Genomic DNA, 24,126 nt, shown 5'->3' with positions numbered 1-24,126 from the left:
GGCGTAACATCCCGTCTGAACTTGCAAAGTTCTGACCGCCCGGCAAACCCCTTAGGTGCCCACCGGACGAAATTATACCTCAACTGACAAATGGGTCACTTTACCTCAAACTCCCGCAAACTCAAACTTCATTAATAACCTGCCGGAAAGCTACTACTACTAGTACTACCCTCACTCCCCTCCGAAGGGATGTTTACTTATAACCTTTAAAAACATTATTAAAAACAAATTTCTTAAATTTAAGGATATTTTAAAGCAGTATTTATCATTCCTGATGATGTTTACTCGCAGAAACCGGTATTGTAAAAAAAACTTTTAAAACGATGGTATTTCAGTAATGTTCCTGCCAAAAAATAAAAACCATGGCTTTTACGTCAAAACGGTGCGGACGAGGTGTCGACCTGTCGTGAAATAAATTGAATTTCAAATAAGTCGCCTGATAAAATTCAGACCTGGTCGGGCGTCGATCGGAACGAGAAGTAAATTGCGTTTAGCATCCGACCGTTGATAAATCGAAGGGTTGAGACAGTCTTCCACGAAAGAACAACCCGAACGGAATAATTACGAACGAGAGACGTTCTCGCGGATTCCGATTCGTAGATAACACCTTCTCAGCGTTAATACGAGATAATCCTCGGACGGAGAACTCGCGGAAAGGAGTAATTAAAAGTTGGACGCGCGCCGATTAATTCATTATCCCGATCAACGATTAGAATCTCAATTTGTAAAATACACAAGAGTTATAATTAGCAATTAGGAGGGCCTTTTCCGGCGGCGGGCGCGCAGCGCATTTTAAACGCAAAATCCGATTAAAAGTGCTCCCCCTCCGTCTTAAGAGACTCCTCGCTTTAAAGAAGTGTTTCTTTACCCGCTCGCTCGCTTGATTTATCGAAAAGAGCCTCCCTGGAGAAAATTCAATTCGGGGGCGCCGATTTACCTTTTTGATTAGTGGGGAAAATCTGCCTCGCGACTCCACATTTATGAGAGTATAAAATTAATGCAAATCTCCAAGATACACCTTGTTTGCTTGGAGGTACCCGGAAAGGCGCCGTCTTCTTCTCTTTTCCCCCTTTTCGCGAATAACTTAAGTTGTATAAGAAGCTTGAAAGGGGGAGAGCCTATTTGGGTTGGCAAAATCAAACAGAGCCAGTAGAAATTTAATTCTTACCCCGTGGGTTCCACCTCTATCAAGAAAATCGCTTACAGTTCCGCGATGATTTAGAGTTTGGTGTCTCGCAAGCCGGGGAATCCCTGTCACCGATGACAAACAACTTGAATTCGGCCCCAATTAAAATTTTGATCAACAATTTGAAAAACAACAAATTTCCTGAAAAAGTTTTTCAAATAGACAGCCTTTAGATATTAAAGAGAGCTATTTTCGATTTATTTTTAATACTTCCTTCAACATCAGCTTTGGATCTCCTAGCACCGATGTTTGCTCTAAGTGTCTTGAACTCCGGGAAAAAATTAAAAATGAAAAGGTTGCATCTATTAAAACAGTGCTAACTACAGAATACCGAATACATAAGCTCAGGGCCAAAGCATTTTTTGAACAGCTAAAAGAGAAACGGGACGGCCTTCTGACAATTTCTTTTGATTGTCAGAAAAACTTGGTATTGCCCAAAATACCAGATCAAAGTACCTATTATAGTAGACAACTGTACATTTACAACTTCACTACTGTAGTGGGGCACTCACATGCTCCGTTAACAAAAGATAATGTTAAAATTTTCACGTGGACTAAAGATGAACATGCCAAGGGCGCCAACGAAATCGCAAGCTGCGTCTTTTACACTTTAAACAATAGTAACTTAGAGGGAATAGATACACTTCGATTGGTCGCCGATGGATGCTGCGGCCAAAATAAAAATACCATTATGATATGTATGTTGTTCAAATGGCTAAGCAGTTCTATTAGAACAATCGAGCTGGTATTCCCAGTGGTTGGGCACTCCTACATTCCACCTGACAGGGTTTTTGCTACTATCGAAAAAGAAATAAGAAAGAAAGAAGAAATTGTAATGCCAGAAGAGTACATAAATATTTTTCAAGAACATGCTACTGTTTTTAAACTTGGAAAAGATGTTCCCGATAGTGATTGGAAAGGTGCTGGTCAAAAAATCCTGAAGCCAGTGTCTCAGTGGCATTTTAAATTTAACCAATGTAAGAGATATATTATACGACGTGGCAAAAAAAACGCCATCACCATTCGAGGTGAGTTATCTTACCGTTCAGACACCGGAACATTCAGAGGAGTTTTTAGGAAAAACCAAACCGCCATGAATATCCAGCCAAAAGAAATTCCTACCGGAGTGAAACCAAAAGATCTGAAAATGAGAGATGTAAATAACTTGTTAAGCAAACATTATGGAAAGAACTGGAGAGCGGTAGAAAATTTGGCTTATTATAGAGATGTGTTGGGAAAATTTCAGAACAATAATATTCCTGGCGATTCTCGAGAAGACAGTGGGGACGAAGAGCCTAGTTTATGTGAATCAACCGAAAATATACCTGATGTTACAGTTTAAGAGTTTTTTAAGTACAGGGTGTCCCAATTTCGATGTCCGCATAGGCTATCTCTGAAACTAAAAGAGATAGAAAAAAAGCAGCTTACATGTCATGATCTCGTTTTTCGAGAAAATGCTAATGCCGAAAACTCCGAACAGCTATCGTCTTTTGTTTTCGTCCTATCGGCAAAAACTGAAAATTATGCGAAAACGACAATCGCGAATATCTCACTTATTATCAAAGATGGAGTATTATAAATAAAACATTATATGGGCAACTTTTTACGAAGAATTCAGTGGCGTAGGTAGAATTTTTTTCCCATTTTTTATTTTCGAGATTTTTGACGTAACTTTATTTTTTTAAATGGAAACCATAGTTGGCTATGACCTAAAATAATTTGTTATTTTCTTCTGATAACAAATATATATAGTTTGTGGGGCATATTTCTTATAGTTATTGAATAATTAACAAAAATTCATTTTGTTCTATCTAAACATAATGTATGTATTTAAAAGTTAATGTTGCTATGGTGATAACCATACATACTATGATGGAACATAATGTATCAAATAATTGCCAAAGTTTGTATTTAAAAATTCGATAACAACTCTGGCATTATGAGCTGGTATGATGCACCAGCATGTTAGGTGTCAAAGTATAACAAAACTAAATAAAACTTTACAATGAACTTCGAAAATTATGAAAATGTAACATAATGGAATGCTATATGTTATCAGATAAGAATGCGACGTTAGCCGCGGAATTATATTTCGCAAGGTATTCAGAAAGAAGACAACCGCACGTAAGAACCTTCAGCCGGTTAGCAGAAAATTTAATAGATTTTTGGTCCAACCCCAAACCACGTGCAAAAACATACCAAAATGGCCTGCAAGAGGATGAAGTCAATGTGTTGGCTTCACTTGCGATAAATCCATCAACATCTTGCAGAGAAATTGAACAAGACGTCTGACCCAAAAACCGCTGCTTCCGAATATGAAAGAAAAATATGTATAAACCATACAAAGCGGGCCTAACTCATTATTTACGTGCAGGAGATGTCAATCTAAGATTAGAATTTTGTAGATGGTATTTAGAAAAATTAAATAATCTGCTGTTTGTTCAAAATGTCATCTGGACCAATGAAGTCTCTGAGTGTTCAAAGAAGGTTGAGGTTCAATGTATGGTGTGCCCTTTTAGATAATAGAATGTTGGCATATAGTATCTACCATAAAAACTTAAACTCAGGTAATACCTCAATATATCAAGGCAGCACATTGTGCCTTTGATCGACAATTTGCCATTAAATAAGTCTCAAATGATATATTTTCAATATGACGGAGCACCAGCACATAATGCCAGAGTTGTCAGTGAATTTTTAAATACTACTACAAACTTTGGCAATAATTGGAAACAATGGGCACGTTCAGCCGGTGTCAACTGTTAAGTTGCTATATTAGCAGTCGCGGCTGAACGATATGCTAAGTCAGCGCTGTTGCGCAGCAGTTTAGTAAATATCTCAGCGTAAGTAATCTGCGCTTAGTTTGTCAGCGGTTGTAAAATTCTAGGTTAGGATTAATATTTTGTTTCTCCCCTTTAATTTTGAAAACTGGCAGAACTGTATAAAATGAAATGAGCCTTAAAATCAACATCATCATTCATTATCTCTTGTAATAACACAAAATTTTCAAAAATATTATTGTTGGCCATACTTTTAGGTTATGCTGAACTGCTAATTCTCAATTGCTTGTTCAGCCGATTTCGTTCCGCTGTATTAAAGCTCATACAACTAGCTGACTGATTTAATTCAACTGTTGACACCTGCTGAACGTACCCAATGTTTTCCATCGTGGCATTGTTATCACCATAACAACATTAAGTTTTAAATACATACAATAGTTTTAGAAAGAACAAAAAAAATTGATACATTATGTTCCATCATAGTATGTATGGTTATCACCATAGCAACATTAACTTTTAAATACATACATTAGTTTTAGATAGAACAAAATGAATTTTTGTTAATTATTCAATAACTATAAGAAATATATCCCACAAACTATATATATTTGTTATCAGAAGAAAATAACAAATTATTTTAGGTCATAGCCAACTATGGTTTCCATTTAAAAAAATAAAGTTATGTCTCAAATCTCGAAAATAAAAGATGGGAAAAAAATTCTACCTACGCCACTGAATTCTTCGTAAAAAGTTGCCCATATAATGTTTTATTTATAATACTCCATCTTTGATAATAAGTGAGATATTCGCGATTGTCGTTTTCGCAAAATTTTCACTTTTTGCCGATAGGGCGAAAACAAAAGACGATAGCTGTTCGGAGTTTTCGGCATTAGCATTTTCTCGAAAAATGAGATCATGACATGTAAGCTACTTTTTTTCTATCTCTTTTAGTTTCGGAGATAGCCTATGTGGACATCGAAATTGGGACACCCTGTACAGTTTTTAAATAACATATCTTTCAAAAAATAAAGTTTCCTGTTATTAGCTACAAAGAGATTTGATTCACTTTCAATTCATGCCTAATCCATTTTGTTCAGATTCAAATGAGCCTTAATCCACAGTTTGGTAGCAAACGCAACCAAACACCATTTTTAAATCCACTTTGTGATTTTTATATCTATTTCAAAAGACGTGGTTATAGAATTTTTGAAACTTCAGTAAGTCTTCTAATAACAAATAAATTATGTTTGAATTATTAACGCCAAAATCATCCCAAAATACTTTTTTGCCGTTTTCTCAAACAACTCATCATGAAAAACCAATAACTTTATCAAATTTTCATAGTTTCGCATTTTTCTCGATATCTGTGTCTGAGAGCAATATTGTTTACAATAAACTTTTATCTTAAAAGTATTTTTGTAACATGCTCAGATTCCCTAATGTTAACATCAAGCAGAGCTAAAAGAAATTTAATTCTTACCCACCTCTATCAGAAAATCGCTTCCAGTTCCGCGATGATTTAGAGTTTGGAGTCTCGCAAGCCGGGAAATCCCTGTCACCGATGACAAACAACTTGGATGTTTTCCATCGCATTCGGCCGGGCCCCAATTAAAATTTTGATTTGTCTTAATTCGCTTATACGGCCACCTCATTTAGTTCGTGTCCGACTGGTGACAGGTATTAATACCGTGGCGAAAATACCTTTGCTTTAGGTAGCCGGGCTTAACCAACCATACCGGCTCTAATAAGCTTAATTTGTTTGACGCAGTTAAGTAGAAATACAAGAATTTTAATGATATTGTTGAATTAAACAATTATTACAATGAATTCGATCTCCTTTGTGTTCTGCACAAATAAATAACACCCCGAGGGTGTTTTGGAACACGCCCGGGTACAAATTAAACTAATCAAGTATCCATAACCGGACGATGACCGTCGCCCATATCGCGTTCCCTCTAATTAAGTACAGGGTACGTAATTTATTGAATAATAACGCGAAATCGCCGGCGTAAATCTCAATTAACGGATAGTAAAAACTATACTACCCGCGTTGAGGAGTCCGGTTCAATTTAATTGGGACCCTAATACCAATTTGCGGCACCCAGGTTATAGTAATTTTCCAATGATTGGATCTAAATGAAAAGGAAATTGTCAAGGCGAAGGAATAAATTTGGAATTTAATAAAAAAAAACAAAAAGGGGGGAAAGGTACGAGATGGTTCCACACCTGAGGCGCAATTTGGGATCCTCGGGGACACATAAAAAGAAAGATTGATGGAGGGAAGCCGTTTAAAAATACGCGTGCCGCTCGGTCCCGATTTAGTTCTCACCTGGGCGTGTCCCGACATCTCCAGACACCTTCGAGCTCAGCACCAAGAACAAAGGGTACTCGAGCTATTTTCGGACGTTCAATAAACTTTCGTCCCGACGCGACAACTCCGACTTTAACAACTTTGAAATCAACATACCAAGAAAATTTTATATTTCAAAACAAAATCACTTTTATGGTTTTTGTACCTTCATTGAAAGGACCAAATTTAACCACAAAGAAACGAAACTTTAAGTCAAAAAGTATCGAATTTGATTTTTGCTAAATCTAACTCAACTTCATCAATTAGTCTGAAACTAAACTCTTCGAATCTCCACTCAATCTAAACATTTACTCATGATGTTGATGTTAAAATCCATTAACAACAACAAGACAATGGAAAAGCTTAACTTAGTGCAATTGGAATAAATTCAATATAAGATATAAATCGCTTTTTTATTGACAAAAATCCAGTTGGTGCGGTTTTTTGAAAATATTCATTTTCTATTTATACATAAATTTGACAATCTCTCACTTAACAATTTTTATCAGGAAATTTTTATAGTCCTACATGAACATTTTTATATCTTACCATAAACTGCAAGCTTTTAGCTTCAATTTAAGATATAAATCGTTTCTGTACTGTTAAAAATTCAGTTGGTACATTGATTTTCTGTCTCTGACTTATTTCGAAGTAAACAATTCAATGATGGCTTTATGATATTCTGGAGTAATCCAACCTATCTTGAAGTACACTAGAAGTTCTCTGAATGCTTCAAAGCAAATCATTAACTCATAATTCATTTAACTAAAATTTCATTTTTTACCAATTCAAACTTAACATAATATGGTAAACTTGGGTTGCTTCGGGAATCCAACTTGAAGTCGGAGGCAAGAAATGATTGACGCTGAGTTTGATTTTCAAACCTAAACCATACTAACTCCAAATTAAAGCGGAATCCAAGCCATGTTCGGCTTTGGATTAGATTCCCGAAGCAGCCCAAGCATACCATCTCCAAATCAACAAAACCAAAACCGAATCCAAACCAATATTCAGCTGAATGATGAGATTCATGATTCATGCTTAGATGCCCAAAGTAATCCAAGCCATACCAACTTCAAATCAATCAAATCAAAGTTGAATACAAGCCATGCTTGGTTTTGAGCATGGATTACCAAATCAGCCCAAGCCATACCATCCCTTAATCAAGAAAACCAAAGCTGACCCCTAGCCAGGTTGGATCCCAAAGCAACCCAAGCCATACCAATTCATTTCCTAACTAACCAAGGCCGAACTCATATCATTTCCAACTTAACAAATCTAAAGCCATACCAACTTATTCTGCATTCTCGAGCAATTCTAGTTTCTACTAAAAATGGTGCATGAATCTGTCCTTAAGTTTACTATAAGTACACGTGGCATTTGGTGTAAGCTGGATGATATAGAATATTTGAAAAATAAAAAAAAGTTTGTGTTTTCCTTAGATTTCGTTTGTATCAATTACGTATCATCCCTAAAACGTAGATTAGAATCCTGACTCCCGGTGGATTTGAATATGATGGAAAGCTGAACTACCGCGGGGGGTTATTTTGGGGGATTACCCTCCCCAGTTCCCGTGTTTTCCCGGTTGACACGCGTCTCCCATTGTCTACTCGTATAGGTGGAGGAGGCCGCGAAGTAGCGAAAGCGCAAATCCTCCCCCACCTTGGAACAATACCGCGGCGACGGAGGCAAAATTCAGTTCGTAACATCTAAGACATTATTCCCTCAGCCTTTCTCCCCCGCCCCGCCTCCTTTACAACTGTCTGGCATCTGATAAATTGCGGATTTAAATTCCAAATTAACTTGTAACGTAAACAATTGCATAAATCTGGCGGGTTGGCGAGAAACGGGGAAGAATACGAATATCTCGCGCCTGCCTCCAGATTATACACATCAAGTAGACGCTAGTTCGTTCGGTTCGAAGTTTCACCGCAGACAGCCCATTTTAACCCTTCAGCTCCGGAGGGCGCTACCTTGTTCCACCGAGATAAGTGTAATGATTATAAAGTCGGGAGTTTAATTGTCAATGTACTCGAGAGTTGAGGGGTTGAGATTTTGGAAAAAAAATTTTCTTTATTTTGTCTTCAGGGAAATTCGCTTCGAAAAGCAGGAGGAGCAAACAAGTTTGTTCTTAATAAAATTTTCATTATACCTAGAACTAATAAGCTCTCGGTTCGGCCGCCGGAGACGCCGCCGCCGGCGTTAATTACAAGAAGTTTCGGCCAAAGAAAAAGGTACGGATCCAAAAACGCGACGGAGAAAATCTAATATTACGCCCGGCGAGAAATTAAACCGCGTGCTGCTGCTGTTGACTTCGGCTTCAGCTTCAGCTTCACCTTAGGACAAGTAAGGAGCAAGTTTATGCATATGCAACGAAGAAGACGCCGCCGCCATCTCGGCGACGACTAATGAAGCGACTCCGGGACAACAAGTGGCACCGAACAACGTTATTACTTAATTAAAACACAAATCTAAATTACCTTTACAACGCTCCTCGCGGTCGTCCCCCGAAACGACGATGTCGCGACGAACTTCTACGAGGGGGCGGTTTTAATCAGGACTGAGAGTGGAAAGGAATGGTTAATTGCCCGAGACGATACCTAATTAATCCACCCCCAATTTACCCATAATACATAAATTGTTATCTAAATTCCATCTATTTACATCCACCTATCTATGTGTGTATTAAAGATCTTATAACTAGACCAACTTACAAGAGTGCAACTTCTCTCATGTCATAACCTTTATAAGTCAAAAATGACGAAAAGTAAATTATCACTTGATCCAAATTTTCGGGAGTTTTACAACATACTTATGCACAAAAGAGCAGATGATGATAGATGTGTACTTTGCAAAAAGATGGATGAATCTAAGCACTCCTTTTTACATGCAGCAGATGGTAAAATACTCGGAACAGAATTCACCATAAAATTATTTGCGAAGTTAATACCAGAAATTACCTTTGGTTTTGTTGATTTGGAGATGGCATGGCTTGGACTGCTTCGGGAATCTAACCTAAAGCGGAACGGCTTTTGTTTAGTTAGGTTGAAATTGAAATGGCTTAGTCTTCTTTAGAAATCCAATCCAAGACCGAATATGGCTTGGATTCCGCTTTAATTTGGAGTTAGTATGGCTTAAGTTTGAAAATCAAACCCAAAGTCAAACATTTCTTGTCTTCGAGTATGCAACCAATATCACTGTGCAATACGCATCATACGTAAATCGCGTATTGCATTAAAAATAATGTGATATTGGTTGCATACTTGCAATGATGACGTCAGGTACGATAATTAATTAACTCACTGTAGTTATTTATATTAATATGAAATTGTGGTAAGAAAGTTTTATCCGAAACCGAAAAGTTTGAAAGGAGGGGACCAAATTAACATAAAGTGTAGCTTTTCCGGTGCTCTGCCTTTTGCCGCAACTCGATTCGTAGTCTCGGGGCAAATATACACGAAACAGGCGCACCTACGTCATGTAAATACGGGTACGCCGCTCAAATCTACATCTTAATTGCGTGTCATGTTTATGGGCGCAGTTTGGACAGGGTTGGCTTTGCGGGGACGTCGTTCTTTCGCTCCCCACTGTGTTTACGTCGCGTCGGTCGCTTTTCCTCTCTCCACTCGTCATACACTTCATACACTTCCAGTTGAACGTTGTTTTTGTTTTTGCAAGAACTCCCCCCTCAGACATGAAGAGTCTTACTTCAAAAAAAATTTTTTTAAATTATTTCTTTTTTTTAGTACACAAAACGTTCGTGCCAAGATAAACACGCGTCGTTTTCTCGCAAGTACATGAAAATTTCGAAAACAAAACGTTCAACAACATTGTTTCGAAATCGTTTTGACATTTCAACCACAATAACCACCCGTTCATTGTGGAATTTATTTAAAAACTCATGACGTTTCGAAAAACTTAACTTCCGGGAAATAAATATTTGATTTTTCCGACAACTGGCGCCCCGCTGCGGCTGTTCCTGCAAGTACGCGAGCCAATAGATGTCGCTAGCTGTCGACCGGTTTCCTTATCGGCTCCTCCATGTTTACTGCGCATTCCTACGTCCAAACTCGCAGAGTTCAGTTGTTTTGATCTCCCGCGGAGAATGATTACTTATTTCTTTTCCCTAACAAGACACAATTATATTTAAAGTCTGCGTAGGTGACCGTTTTACCTGTCTCAAGACGGATGCGGATAATTTAGATTCATTTAGGTCAATTTTGAACCTCCAGACATTAATTGGGTACGTTTTAAACCAATTGGGCAAAAGGTGAACGAAACCGATTACGTCATCCTCACGGTGAGGATTTAAGGAATTCAACGTTCAAAGAGTCGTCGGAGGCGATGTCGCGAGGAAAGGGCGCAAATTGACGAGAGCTAGTTTCAACAAGTGACGTGACGGCTCTTTTGATGTTCGGCAGTCACGCGACGTCGTCGACTTTGACGTAACGATTTCGGAATCGTATAATGCCGTTTTATGATCCGCTTTACACAAACGGTTAAACCAACCCCTCCCAAAGATTTAAGTCTCTATTTTAGACGCGTAAAGGCGAAATGAGCCTTTTTGAAGATAGAGTACTTTGATATTTGATAGCTAACGATAGCTCCGCGGAATACGAGGAACGTGACGAACGCCACGCGTCGAAAAATTCTTTAAGGGGATACTTTTTTTTTTACTTGTATTAAGATTTTCTTTTATCTAAGACTAAACTCATTTATGTTTTATCTTTTGCAATTCATATCTCATAAAAGCAATTGTGTAAAACGTTTCTAGCACCTTTTAGAATCATTCCCGACATCTATCAGTATCATTCCAACTCTTTTGCAACATCATCTCTGACGTTTTTTAATATCACCGCAACATTCAACACTATTCTTGTGGTTTGCAACAATGTTGAAGATGTTGTAAATAATATTGGTGTGTAGGTAAAATAGGTGTTTAATGTTGGGAACTGACATTTACTTTGATTCTTCTACCTTGAAAAATAAGAAGGTCGAATAGTTCGGTGTAATCTATGTATATAAAAATAGACTTGAAGGAATTTTCTGGACTGGTGGCAGAGGTGAATCCATACTCGAATGAGAATTTGATCCCAATGTGAGTGTCTTCAAACCACTCAAAAATTTTATGTCACTATTTCTAGAAAATTTTGCAAAACAACCTTCTCCTTATTTAGGCCTTTTTTGTACACTTGGACAAAATATCAATACAGGGTCTCCTTGGGTTATGCTCTTCGCAGTTAGCATCCTCGGCGTTCTCTTCCATTGATTCTTTATAGACTTTTTCAGGGATACTTCGAATATAGCCTTTATTTTTCAAATCAACAATATCATATACAGTGTGATTCATTCAAAAACACAACATCCTCGTAACATCATTCTTGTTTGGCAATTCTTATCTTTTCTAAAGAATCTGTATTTCTCCACATTTCCACCCATTAATAGTTTTGCAATTTCTTGATCACAGTCTACGTGCAATCATTTATACCAATTTCTTTTTTCGAAATCGCACACTTCTGCAACGAGCTAATCTAACCCAACCCAACTCAAAACTGATTAATACATACTTTATAAATTTTTCTCTTTAAATTTAGCTGAGGTTGCTTGCTGCTGATATGACATATCCTTTTGGAGATTCTTGTGTGGTTGAGACGCTGCATTAAATTTTAGGAAAAATCACAGAATCTCTACATTATGTTTAGCCAAGGTCATTTATTTATTAGAGATTAACATTTTAATAGTGAATTAATTCAATAAAGTATCACATACATGTTTAGTTGTTCAAAAAATTGACGAACTCCTGAAGATGCTCCGAAAGGAGCGAAACCGGTAGAGTGATAATAAACACATTTCACATTGAATTTATTTATTAGGCATCATTTGGTGTTCATTATAGAGTTCCGGCCGCAAGCAACTTCGGCTTAATCAGGCAAGGTCATCAAGGTTACTATCATTGGGATTTTCTGATAAAGATATTTAAATTTTTAATTAAATTCGTAATATTCGTCATTCTTTGATAATGTAGTTTGAAAATCTCTGTTTCGCCTCCCTTAAAAACACATTTCCCAGGGCGGCATATAAACACAGCAAGCAAAGTAAAACTGTTTTCTCCAACTTTTACACGAGGGTAGTAAAAACAGGGCCGTGACGTCTCCGGTCGACGGCGGAATGGGTGCAGAGGTTGTAATTCATGAATAACAATTTGCCCGGGTCCGTATAACAACGTCCGACCTTATTTACAGCCGGGGACTGCAAGAAAGGCCGGATTCGTGGATTTAGTACACTTGAGGAGCGATTATTGAGGACGTTCGTATAGTTTTGTCCGCCGAAAGGAACGAGCTAAGACGAGCGTCTTAACGTTCGTTTTGTTGCAAGTTTTGCGAGGTAGATGGTTTAATTTTAATCCACTTAGGGAACGAGACTATTATATGACATTGGGTCGTTAAATCCGTACATAAAATCATCCTCCCAATACATCCTGTAAACGGGGCCGTGTTTGCCCAATGAAACAATATTAATTTAACGCTGGGATATTAATTCAAAGTATAATTCTTGACCGGTTTTTACGAGCGATTCCGCGGCGTCGCTAGTAAAAACAACATAAAAAGGTTATTTCTTCATCGGGGAGCATTCGCCCCCTTCGCCCCTTCGCTCACGTACACCGCTGGCCAGCCAGCGCAATAAAACTGACCAATATCCGGACGGCACCTTCGACGTCCCGAAACCCGTGCAGATGACGCCGTACCCGGATATTGTAGAAACCTCGCCGGAGTTGCGGACAACGACGACACCAACGTGCCCAGGCGAAATTGAAATTTTATCATACACAGGTCGATATTTACTTCCATTTATGTCAACCACTATGTTCTAAACTTCAAGACATCTTGGATACTATCAAAAATTGAAAGACAAATGGATCTTAAGTATGGAACAAATTAGGGGTGTTATATCTATTACTTAGGAATATTTTTAATTCATAAAATTAGGGATGAATTGTTTAAAATTATTATTTTTGAAACAAATTGGGTTGGGTTGCCTTTATTTAAAAAAATCATTTTTCCGGGGCTACAAATATTGAAAAAACGAAATTTGTCACAAATATTCTATAAAGATTGAACACAATACTTTTTAGGAACAAGAACATATTGTACCTGTTCCCGAAAAATGCGAGTTTGCAACATCTCGAGAACAAATTATAAAAAGAAGCATAGGGGTTGTTATTACCACCCTTAGGGAGTAAAAGAATTCGATTAAACCTCGTATATCTCTTTGGAATCAGGATTTGCATTTGCCCTCGCGGCGCGACCTTTGTCTTCTTGTCCGGAAAACTAATTTTACCGGATGCCGAGTCACATATATCACGTGATCGTCGAACGAAGCCCTTATTGGGACCTTCGCGTTCACAAAAGAGACTTTACGGTGACAACCGTGTAGGCAGATTACTTTTATTTTCCTTTTTCGCGTACGTGCGAGACGACCAAGCACCTTCAGATCGGAGTCGGGGGTCAAATTCCTGCCCGAGATCAGAATTTAATCAAAACCTCTATCTCAACGAATTCGACGAGGAATACGACGACGAATACAACGACGTGCCGAACTTGTACCACCATATCTTGTTTAATCGGAATTCTGCAGGGATTGAACTTTAAAAATATCTTCACTAAAAAAAGACGGGAATCATCACCATTTATCAAATCTTAAAATTAGTTGTCTCGGAGATGATGTGGAACGCGAAATCTATCGGGAGAAAGTGACCATAAACATGCCACATGGTCCATTAGCGTTGAGGGATTATTTTTTTGAACACTTTTTAATTTAAAAAAAACATTTCCCCGGAGCGGTGAAACAAAAATATCTCGAGATGACCAATAATATAGTTTAGGTATATGTAGGGTGGGTATATTGCTGTAGGACCTTTGGTCCCTTTCGCAAGAACGAGGACGCGGCGGCGACGTAGACCTGAAAAGTGCTTCGGTCCCTTCAATATAAACGTTATTATTTCCTTCGGACACGTGTACCTCACGATATTGACCGTTCGGATTTTTGAACATGTGTTGTCCACCCTCTGGGGTCTTATTGTTATGATAATGTGATTGATGGATTTTGAAACAGTCTTTTCTTAGAATTATTAAAGTAATAAAGTTTTCTTTTTTTGCAGGTAACGATTTTTTGACACATATTTTGAAGTTTTCTGCACGCAACTAATTGTAAGTATCATTTTTTGCCAAATACAAACTTTTTTAATATCTTGATAATTGCTAAGCTGAACTTCAATTTACAACTTTAACTCATAGTTGAAGTTTTTTGCACATTTGATACTGACATTCTTGACTTAATAGAAATCTCTAGTCCTTACCATGACTCAATACAGAGATGATGTAGACTTTAGACGTAGTTATCTGTATTTAGACTTGATGAAGAATTGATACAGGAATGATTAACACATTAATCAAGTCAGAAATGATAATGAAGAAGGAGTTGTTTCGATGCAACCTTGATGGAATCTTATCTATGTCAAGTTAAAGGAGTTAACTAATTTCAACATGGATTAAATAGGTTCTTATAAAAGAAGGAACAATGTTGAAATAATAATGTGTAAATGGTGTCTATGACGTAATATTAAAAAGTAGTCCACCTTGTCGTTAGTATTCATTGGGAAAAGAGAGGAGCGTTTTATTATTAATCGTAAAATGGGAAAAGTTGAAGGGAGAGCTTTCAGGGCTTTTCGGTAACTTTCGGCGCTAATTTTCCCCGGAACGGGTTAACGACACGTGCATATGTACCCCCCCGTAGCTCGGGGAACTCCCCGTTGAGCGCCAACTTCGCTGACCCGACAAAATTACCGAAAATTCAATTATATTTTAATAACTCGGCACGGTTATGATAAATTGCCGCATTTAACTAATTGGCAGTTATCTGGTTATGTCGAAAAATGTCAAAAAAAAAGAACGCTTTTAGAGATGTTTGAAGGAGTGAAGTTTAGGTTGAAGCGAAACAATTACATTTTATACAATCTGCACTCGAATGGATCGTGCATTTGTCATACGCCGATGGCAAGAGCAGCGATGAGCTCTCTCTCTGTATGGCCGATTTGACATCGCGGCGAGCGAGGCAAGCGAGGCACGCCTGTCACCGACCTGACACTCCCGCGCCCCCTACCGGAATGACATTAAACAAGCAAATAATCACGTTACACTCTCGGCTGATTTATACGACGCTTCATTTGGAGCGGCCTCCTCAACTGTAAATCACCGCGGCAATTCCGATGGCCGCAGTCTACGTTATTTACACCGGATTTGATATTTCCTATTTGCGATTTAACGCGACGTTTAACCGCCATACCCGATTTGGACCACGAAAAGAATTCTTTTTTTAAGCCGCCTTAAGAACGGGGACGATAATAAATGAGAGAAACGGCGCGGGGACTTTACCTAGGCTTTTTTCTACAAGAAAACTCCATTAAAGAGGGCACGTATCGGTAATGAAAGCGGTCCATTTCCTGAACGGTGGGATTCCGATAGAAAAGCCTTTCACCCCATCACCTTGGGGTCCTCGGCACCTTCGCGGGAAAATAATTGCAAAAAAATCTGTCCGTCGACCCACTTAAGTCCCTTTTCCACTCAACAAACAAGAAAGACGCTTTTAAAAAAATTCTTTTTGATTTACCAATTAAGTGTTTTTTTTAATTGAATTCAATATCCCCCCAGTTATCAAGAAGTATCTATGTACAGGGTGGTTCAAATTCAATGTCCGAATAGGCTAACTCGAAAACTATAAGAGTTAGAAGAAAAGTAGCTGACATGTCATGATATCGTTTTTCGAGAAACTGCTAATGCCGAAAACCTCATAACGCTATCGTCTTTTGTTTTTCCATTAGAGGCCAAAATTGAAAATATCGTAAAACCAATAAGTGCAATTATCTTGGTTATTATTATAGGTGGAGTATTATAACTAAGACATTATATGGACACTTTTTTACAGAGAATTTAATGACGTAGTCAAAAAAATTTTGTCGGTTTTAGATTTTGAGATATTATCACAATTTTCGTTTTTTTAAATGGAAACAACCACTGATTATTCGCTTAATAAATTCGTTATTTTTTTCTGATTACAAAAATATAGGGTTTGACAGGTCTATTTCTTATTGTTTTAGAATAAAACTAAAAATAAACTTTTCTTTTAGTGTTGTCGAAGAAATTAAATTTACAGTTTCCTGTAAATTACGGTTCTATAACTAAAAATTAAAAAAACATATTTTTGATATTTGAAACAAATATATTTGTTGAACTGTTTAATCTATATATGTTTTACACAAAAGTTGGAATATATTGCATTATTTCACATTGTTTATTACGATTTAATATTATTTTTAAATGATTTAATAAATTATCGATAGATGGCGCTCATATGTTTTTTTTAATCCAAATAAACATAGCAACATTTGTTTGTATTCAAAAATTTTCTGAAGTGTCACTTTAAAAATTCCGTTTTTAAAATCAATTACAAAAATTTTAAAACGTTTGACATGTTAGAATGTTACATATTAAAAAATTATTTGTTTTTAAATACCAGAACTTATATTCGTATTTAATTGTTAACTTTTTAGATTTTACCTACCGCCCCGTAACTTACAGGAAACTGTAAATTTAATTTCCTCGACGACACTAGATGGAAATTTTATAAAAAAGATTTATTTTTAGTTTTATTCTAAAACAATAAGAAATAAACCTGTCGAACCCTATATTTTTGTAATCAGAAAAAAATAACGAATTTAATAAGCGAATAATCAGTGGTTGTTTCCATTTAAAAAAACGAAAATTCTCATGATATCTCAAAATCTAAAACCGAAAAATTTTTTTTGACTATGTCATGAAATTCTCTGTAAAAAAGTGTCCATATAATGTCGTAGTTATAATACTCCACCTATAATAATAACCAAGATAATTGCACTTATTGGTTTTACGATATTTTCAATTTTGGCCTCTAATGGAAAAACAAAAGACGATAGCGTTATGAGGTTTTCGGCATTAGCAGTTTCTCGAAAAACGAGATCATGACATGTAAACTACTTTTTTTCTAACTCTTATAGTTTCCGAGTTAGCCTATTCGGACATCGAATTTAAACCACCCTGTACATAACATATTTAACTTCTTTTATGAACGAAGAGTGAGAATGAAACTGTTGATTTGTCATATCTCCTCCTTTTCTGATTTATATTGCAAATACTCGACTTAATGTGCCATAAATAACTTCTTACTTTCCATAAATATCGTTATTATGATTCTTTGTGACATCTTTGTTACGACTTTTTAAACCTGATTGTATGATTGATTGTTGTAGATTTAAGATTGGAACTTTAAAGAGTCGTATCTCAAGAACGAATTGAGACACTAACACGCATTTTAAAACAAATTTAACCAGGATTTAATGTGTCATAAAATGACACTTATTTTATGATGATATCTCAATTCGTTCTTGAGATATTTTTACTCAACAAACATTGAGTTGTATTAAAAAAATCGTACCACCGGTATTTATAGGACTCAAAGAAATATTTCATGCATGCCAAAACTAGATTAAATTTGCATTAAAACGGTGTTTATTTTATAATAATATCTTAATCCGTTCTTGAGATACAACAAATTGATTTTTTCTAATATTAATTCCTTTTCTCTAAAACAATATTGATTCCGTTACAAGACTTCAAAACAACTTCAAACGTCGGTTTCATATCTTCAAGTTTCGTCATTGATTTGACCTTGTAATTTTTCAAAATTGTTGCTAAAACAGTTTTTTGCGCATACATTGCAAATCGTTGCCCGATACAATTTCTTTTCCCAGCACTAAAGGGGATATAACAATACGGATGTCTTCCGGTACAATTTGCGTGGTAAAATCTTGTTGGGTCAAACTCATCTGGGTTATCCCAATATTCAGAGCTACGATGAACTGAGTAGATGGGGAAAATCATGTGGCAATCTTTAGGAACTCTAAATTTATCTAAAAAAAATGTTTTTAAAAAAAATTGTGATGTTAAATTAATTTACCTAAGTATACATCTTCTGAGAGTTTTCTCATCACTATTGGGACGCTGGGATATAATCTTAGCGATTCTTTAATAACACACTCTAAATATTTTAATTCGTTTAAATCTTCAATGTTATTAGGGGTTTTATTGTTAACCAAAACAGATTTGATTTCTTCGTAGACGCTTTCTTGAATTTCTGGGTGATTTCCTAAAAGGAAAAGGGTCCAAGATATCGAAGTTCCAGTTGTGTGGTGGCCCTTAATTATGAATCAAAATTATTAATTAAGTATCAAAATTAATCAAGATAATCTTACAGCAAACATAAACGTGTCAACTTCTTCTCTTATCTCACTATCAGTTAATCCAACATCGTCATCGGGGCCTTGTAACAAAATATCTAAGAAACATAATCGTCGTTTTTTCCCAAAATGTTCCTCAATTTGCCGAATGTTTGAAAACAAAGTTTTTTTTCGTTCTTGAATCACCTTTTTGGTGAAATTATGGACAATGGATATATTTTTTTTGATCTCTCTTCCATAAGAAAAAAGTGGGTTATTAACGATTTTGATCCAAGGTTTAAGTTGGATATCCATTACATGTTGGCACAATAAATGTATGGCTTTTGCGTATGATGAATTCGTTGAGGTTAAAGCATCGATTTTGACGTTCATGGATGCTTCTGCGACGATGTCCAAAGTGTAATTAAGCATGATTGGGTACACATCGAATTCTTTTCCATCTGAATAATTTTCGAATTTATGCAGTAACACCTCACTTTTTTCGATGAAGATTTGGACGAAATCCTTTAAGATTTGAAAGTGAAAAGCTGGGGTGAGCAATTTTCTTCTGCGGAACCATTTATTTCCGGTGCTTAATAAAACTCCGTCTCCTAACCAAGGAAGTAATGGATCATAACCCATTCCTTTCGAAATGTTTGTTGAACTCTTCATGATTACCTTAAAAAATAATTCTTTTTTAAGTCATTTCTTTTAGATTAATTTTGGTTTTTTACTTCGATGTAATCTGGTTTTCCAGTGATTACAAACGGGACTACTCCCACCCAAGCTTTACATAATGGGCCGTATTCTTCATAATAATTAATCCCTTTTATAAAAGTCTCTAAAAAAAAAAGTTAATTAGAAAACAAATTTTAGTAACTAAAATCGACATTTGTTTGAATTTGGGGATTTTTGGATTGAAACTATAAATTGGTAATATCTGGGATGAAATTCTTTATGAATTATGATTTAATGCTTCATTACAACGAATTTTTAATAAAACTTTATCGCTTTTAGATTTAGCTTTTAAATTTTAGTGACTAATTTTATGAATTTGGGGATTTTTGGGTTAGAACTAAAAATTGGTAATAGTTAAATATGAAATAGTCCCGGATTATAATTTATTGATGCATTATAAATACTTTTTAATACAAATACAAATTAAAATATCAATATTTACCGCATGGAGTTGTTCCATAAAATAAATAAGTATGTCCTAAAATCGGGATGGATGCAGGACTTGGTAATTTATCAATCGCCCTCGCAATTTTTAATTTCGGTTTAATAACATAACGAAATACACACAGACACACAAAGAATGCCACAAAGAATATTATTGTTGCAAACATTCTAACTGAACTATTTGTATCGGTTTATTATTAGCGAATTTATAAGATTGATCAGAGGTCGAATAAGGTTACTTTAATAAATCATTATTTTGCAGTGGTTCCAACCTTCGAATGGAAATAAATTTGAATCAAACTCAAAAACAAAATGATGATAAGATATCGAGGTGTTTATTCTTGGAGAAGGCGCAAATTAAAATTTTAACTAACGTCATTTTTTTTTAATTGAAAATGAACTAAATAGCCTCTATTTATAATTTCTTTCTAAACGTTTTTCTCATACATCGTTTTAAAAACAACATTTTAAGCTTTCATTTGAGACATCTCTACTTCCTTAAATCCCAGATATACAGAAGAAGTGATTTTTTCAAAATCAAAATGATCTAAATAACCTTGGCCATCATATATCACACTCATCAAAGACAATCCTTCATGATCTTGGGATACAATCGTAGCCGAGGTCGCTTGCGGCCGAGGCAGAACATTTGAAACTTGTTTTACTTGTTATAATAATAATAATAATTTATTTAATCACCTGGCTACAAATAGTAGATGTGACAAGTTCAAACCACATACAATATATAATACACAACATACACAATATTCAACAAAGAAAGAGAGAAATTAAATTATGAGGTATGACCTATGCTAGTTGACTAGGACTAATACTAAAATTAAATGACAAGTATTCCTGGCGGTCGTAAAACGCCCTTTACAAGCATCATTTTTACTTTATATTTAAATGAGCTAAGCGTATCAGCTTTTTTAATTGCAGATGGCAAATTATTATAGAGCTTTGGGAAATCATACCGTGGTGGGTACTCAAGTGGAAAATCAAGTGTGCATGACCTCCCGGAAAGACCTCCCTTTCCTTTATTAATTTATTATTAATATTAATTAATTAAAAGTTTTATTTACTACAAACAATTCTCCTGGGAGACGTAGAGATTGACCAACCACTAATTTTGCACGAGAACAATCAAGGTCTTCCTTGTAAGCAAATCTGAACCCAAGAAGAATGACTGTGTGAACCCTTAGCAATAATAAAAGTCTTAAGTGTACTCTGGAATCTTTCTAAAATTCCATTGCTTTGGGGATGAAATGCGGAGGAAAATGACTTATTAATATCGGCAATGGTTAATATAAAGGGAAAATTTCTTCTTAGATTCAGTGTTACTATCAACATCTTTTTACCATAAGTAAGAAGATCAATTTGCAGCACAAAGTTATGGTTCTGTATCCTTTTGCCGATTAAGAAAAGCTCGGTGGGGTAAAACAGAAATATCTGAAACCGTGTCAATTAAAAAATTTAATCAGTTTTGTTTATCAAAAATGAAAAGACGAGAACAAATCTGATGAATAGATTTGCGTTTGTCATTTTCCATTGAAACAGTTATTCGTTTTTTTTTTGATTAGAAGTAGACGGTGATTTTGATATTTGCTTACTGAAATTATAAAACTTACACCATGGTGATATGAATACGTTCGTGATATGAATACAGCGTGGAAGATTAAGAATATTGTCTATCATGATTATGATTATGACAATTACTATGTGAACAAGATTGTAACTAAATAACTACATTAAAACACGAGGCATTAATAGTATGAAGGTATGTTCAATGGAATGAAACAAGGCTAAAGATACCTATCTCATATACAAGAAAAACTGTCCTATCAAAATTACCGAGGAATAACACTGCTATGTTCTTCTAAATACTAAATCAACGACTACATCCATATACAGAAAAGTTTATAGGAGAATATCAATCCTATTCCGATTTAGGAGAAGAAAGTCCGCAATCTATCAGATTTTGACAGTCAAACAAATTCTATGGAACGGAATATACTCAAAAGTATAAAGCACAAGAGTTATTTAGACACCACATGCAAGCAAGATATTATTGTACATAACCACTGAAACACTAAAAACATTTTTACTTCAAAAAACGTGGACATTAAAGAATAAGGACCGAATGACGATCGATGTTTTTGAGATGTGGAAGCCGAGAACAAACGTTTCAATATTGAATGAAGTAAAGATAAAAGACAAGTTGATCAGCTATATGTAACACCTATATGATGATTATGAAGTTGTCAATCCATTCGAACGCAGCTCGCGGTATGTTGAAAAGGTTATCCAATCTGCCAGGGTATGCTAACATTTTGCAGTTGTCCCTACCACACATACATATGGGATCGGGGGCTTTGTGGCATTTATGAAGTGATTCTGTGCATAAACCGTGTCTTCTTTGAATCCTATTAACGAGTTTTCAGGTTATTTCAGGGTTATTCAGCTGAGAACTCATTTCGAAGGTGATGACCTGGGTTCATGTCAGTCTCTAGCTTCGTTCTACAGTCTTAACTGTCCTTAATGCAGAGTGTCTAGGTTTGAGCCTGGTGGATGAAGTCGCTTGGAAGTAGTTCTGGCCAAATCGTCCCGTCTTTTCAGCTTGGGCGGTGAAATATAACTGAATGAAGAAAGCCTACTGGCAGTATATGGGAGTAGTTTTTATACAGCCAGTAATTGATCGCATGGTGGAGTTTATCATTATTATTATTATTATTGCCGTCGGGATGAGGCGAGCGGCCCCTCTCGTTACCGCGACCTATAAGATCTATTGTAACTTTAGCCCTCCAAAAGTTTAGGGCAAATGTAGGTGCTTCATGAACCTTAGTATTGTCCTGAGGTCTTGAACCTTTATCTGCTGTCGGCGTGTTGGCTATTCAGCCAAACGGGTCAGCAGTATTCGGCTGCACTGCAGACAAGTGCTAGGGGCGAGAACCGCAGAGTTGAGATCACTGATAAGATGAGTAAACAGGCTGAAAGAACTGACGGGATGTATCAGGCTGTACAGATGGCGCAAGATCGGGAGGAATAAAGAAGAACGGTAAACACCTAATAGCACCAAAACGCAAAACTCCACTATCTGGTACATGTCAAAAATGTGACAAAAAAATTGATTAAAGCCGAATTAGCCAGATCCAAAATAGAAATATTGATACGTTGCGTTGGCGAAAATAGAAATATTATGTCGCTTTTATTACATTATGTCGCATCCTGATTATGTGGTAAATGAGATCCTTACTTACCATGTTTTGATGTTATCAAAACTGTCAGAAAAAAAGAATCCTTTACTTAAAATTAAAATGAAAACATTTTATTTCAACAAAAAAGCTAGAATGCAACATACAGGAAAAAAGGTCACGATGGCAACAATGAACTTTATAAAAGATGAACTGTTTAAAACTGTTTACAAATATTCCAATGATTTTGTAGTTGAACTTTCACATGTAGATATTAAAAAGAGATAGCGTTTTCAATTAGTTATCTAGGTTTGTTATATCCTTCAGAACACAATTTCAGAACTAAAGAAAAAAGATTTGACGTTTCTTTTAGATTTTGTACCTCCAATTTATTTACAAACAAAAAAATAATAAAATGACTTTAGTCCAAACAAAAACACCAGACAATCAATGAAGTCAATATCTTCGAAATTGACGTCATCTTTAACTCCAATCTTATCTACATTAAAGTCCAAATAAAACTCATATTGTATTTAACATTGTTTACATAGTTAGGTATTTTCACAAACAATTTTTTAGCATAACTATTCCAAGCAACAAACTATTTTTAAAACAAACTCGAACTTAACATTTTAAACAAACGATTAATTACGACAATAATCTGACTCTTTTCAAAGAAAGCCGTCTTATGATGACCCAAGCACACCAAACTATCAGATCTAGTTTCGTAATTGTGTTTCATGACAGGATATCTATCGACATGCTCCCGCACATGAACAACAGATTTATATATATATATACTTTGAAGAGTAAGAAGCGAATTGGCCTTGAATGTATCTCTACACGAATCTCTGCAGTTTAGGTCGAAGATTAATCTGTGCTACAAAGGCACGCCGCCACTCCGTCGATCTTCCCACAATAATATATTGTATGAGAGATGCGAATAACAGAGAGCATAATACGCATCTAATAATCCCGATAGCGGGAGGCATCCCTTCAACTTCAGAATTGCATAGAAGGACGAGTTCAATTTCGAAACCAGATGATCAACATGTTTGTCAAAACTTAGCTGCTCGTCTAGATAAACACTCAAAAACTTGCAGCTATTTGATAGAATGATATCATCGGCT

General features: G+C 36.0%; 2 protein-coding genes and 1 long non-coding RNA gene across 4 annotated transcripts in view; 2 read left to right on the top strand and 1 right to left on the bottom strand.

Moving 5' to 3' along the window:
- The window catches only part of LOC111418381 (Zn finger homeodomain 1), a 265,526-nt gene that overhangs the window by 57,623 nt on the left and 183,777 nt on the right, over positions 1 to 24,126 (top strand). The gene's annotated exons all lie outside the window — the stretch shown is intronic.
- The window catches only part of LOC139431590 (uncharacterized), a 125,559-nt gene that overhangs the window by 28,348 nt on the left and 73,085 nt on the right, over positions 1 to 24,126 (top strand). Inside the window, exon 2 of the long non-coding RNA XR_011641682.1 lies at positions 14,475 to 14,523. This is a non-coding gene — a long non-coding RNA (uncharacterized lncRNA). The remainder of the gene's footprint in view (positions 1 to 14,474; positions 14,524 to 24,126) is intronic.
- On the bottom strand, positions 17,899 to 20,676 carry LOC139431465 (cytochrome P450 4C1-like). The gene is made up of 5 exons (XM_071199259.1): positions 19,804 to 20,676; positions 19,358 to 19,464; positions 18,660 to 19,301; positions 18,365 to 18,602; positions 17,899 to 18,317 (listed from the first exon to the last, which is right to left on the bottom strand). Exons 1-5 carry the CDS (start codon positions 19,970 to 19,972, stop codon positions 17,977 to 17,979), a joined length of 1,497 nt encoding a protein of 498 aa, XP_071055360.1. The 5' UTR covers positions 19,973 to 20,676; the 3' UTR covers positions 17,899 to 17,976.

This window comes from Onthophagus taurus, chromosome 10, assembly GCF_036711975.1.
Source record: "Onthophagus taurus isolate NC chromosome 10, IU_Otau_3.0, whole genome shotgun sequence".
In the NCBI taxonomy this organism is placed as follows: domain Eukaryota; kingdom Metazoa; phylum Arthropoda; class Insecta; order Coleoptera; family Scarabaeidae; genus Onthophagus; species Onthophagus taurus.
Note: the sequence above shows the minus strand (reverse complement) of the source record. Positions and strands in the feature narration are given on the sequence as shown.

Excerpts from the sequence above, each read along its gene's own strand:
- LOC139431465 (XM_071199259.1), bottom strand. The coding sequence starts at position 19,972 with ATGTTTGCAACAATAATATTCTTTGTGGCATTCTTTGTGTGTCTGTGT. Across the intron at positions 19,465-19,803 it reads TTATGGAACAACTCCATGCG|AGACTTTTATAAAAGGGATT; the intron begins GTAAATATTGAT and ends TTTTTTTTTTAG. Across the intron at positions 18,318-18,364 it reads CTCAGAAGATGTATACTTAG|ATAAATTTAGAGTTCCTAAA; the intron begins GTAAATTAATTT and ends CATTTTTTTTAG.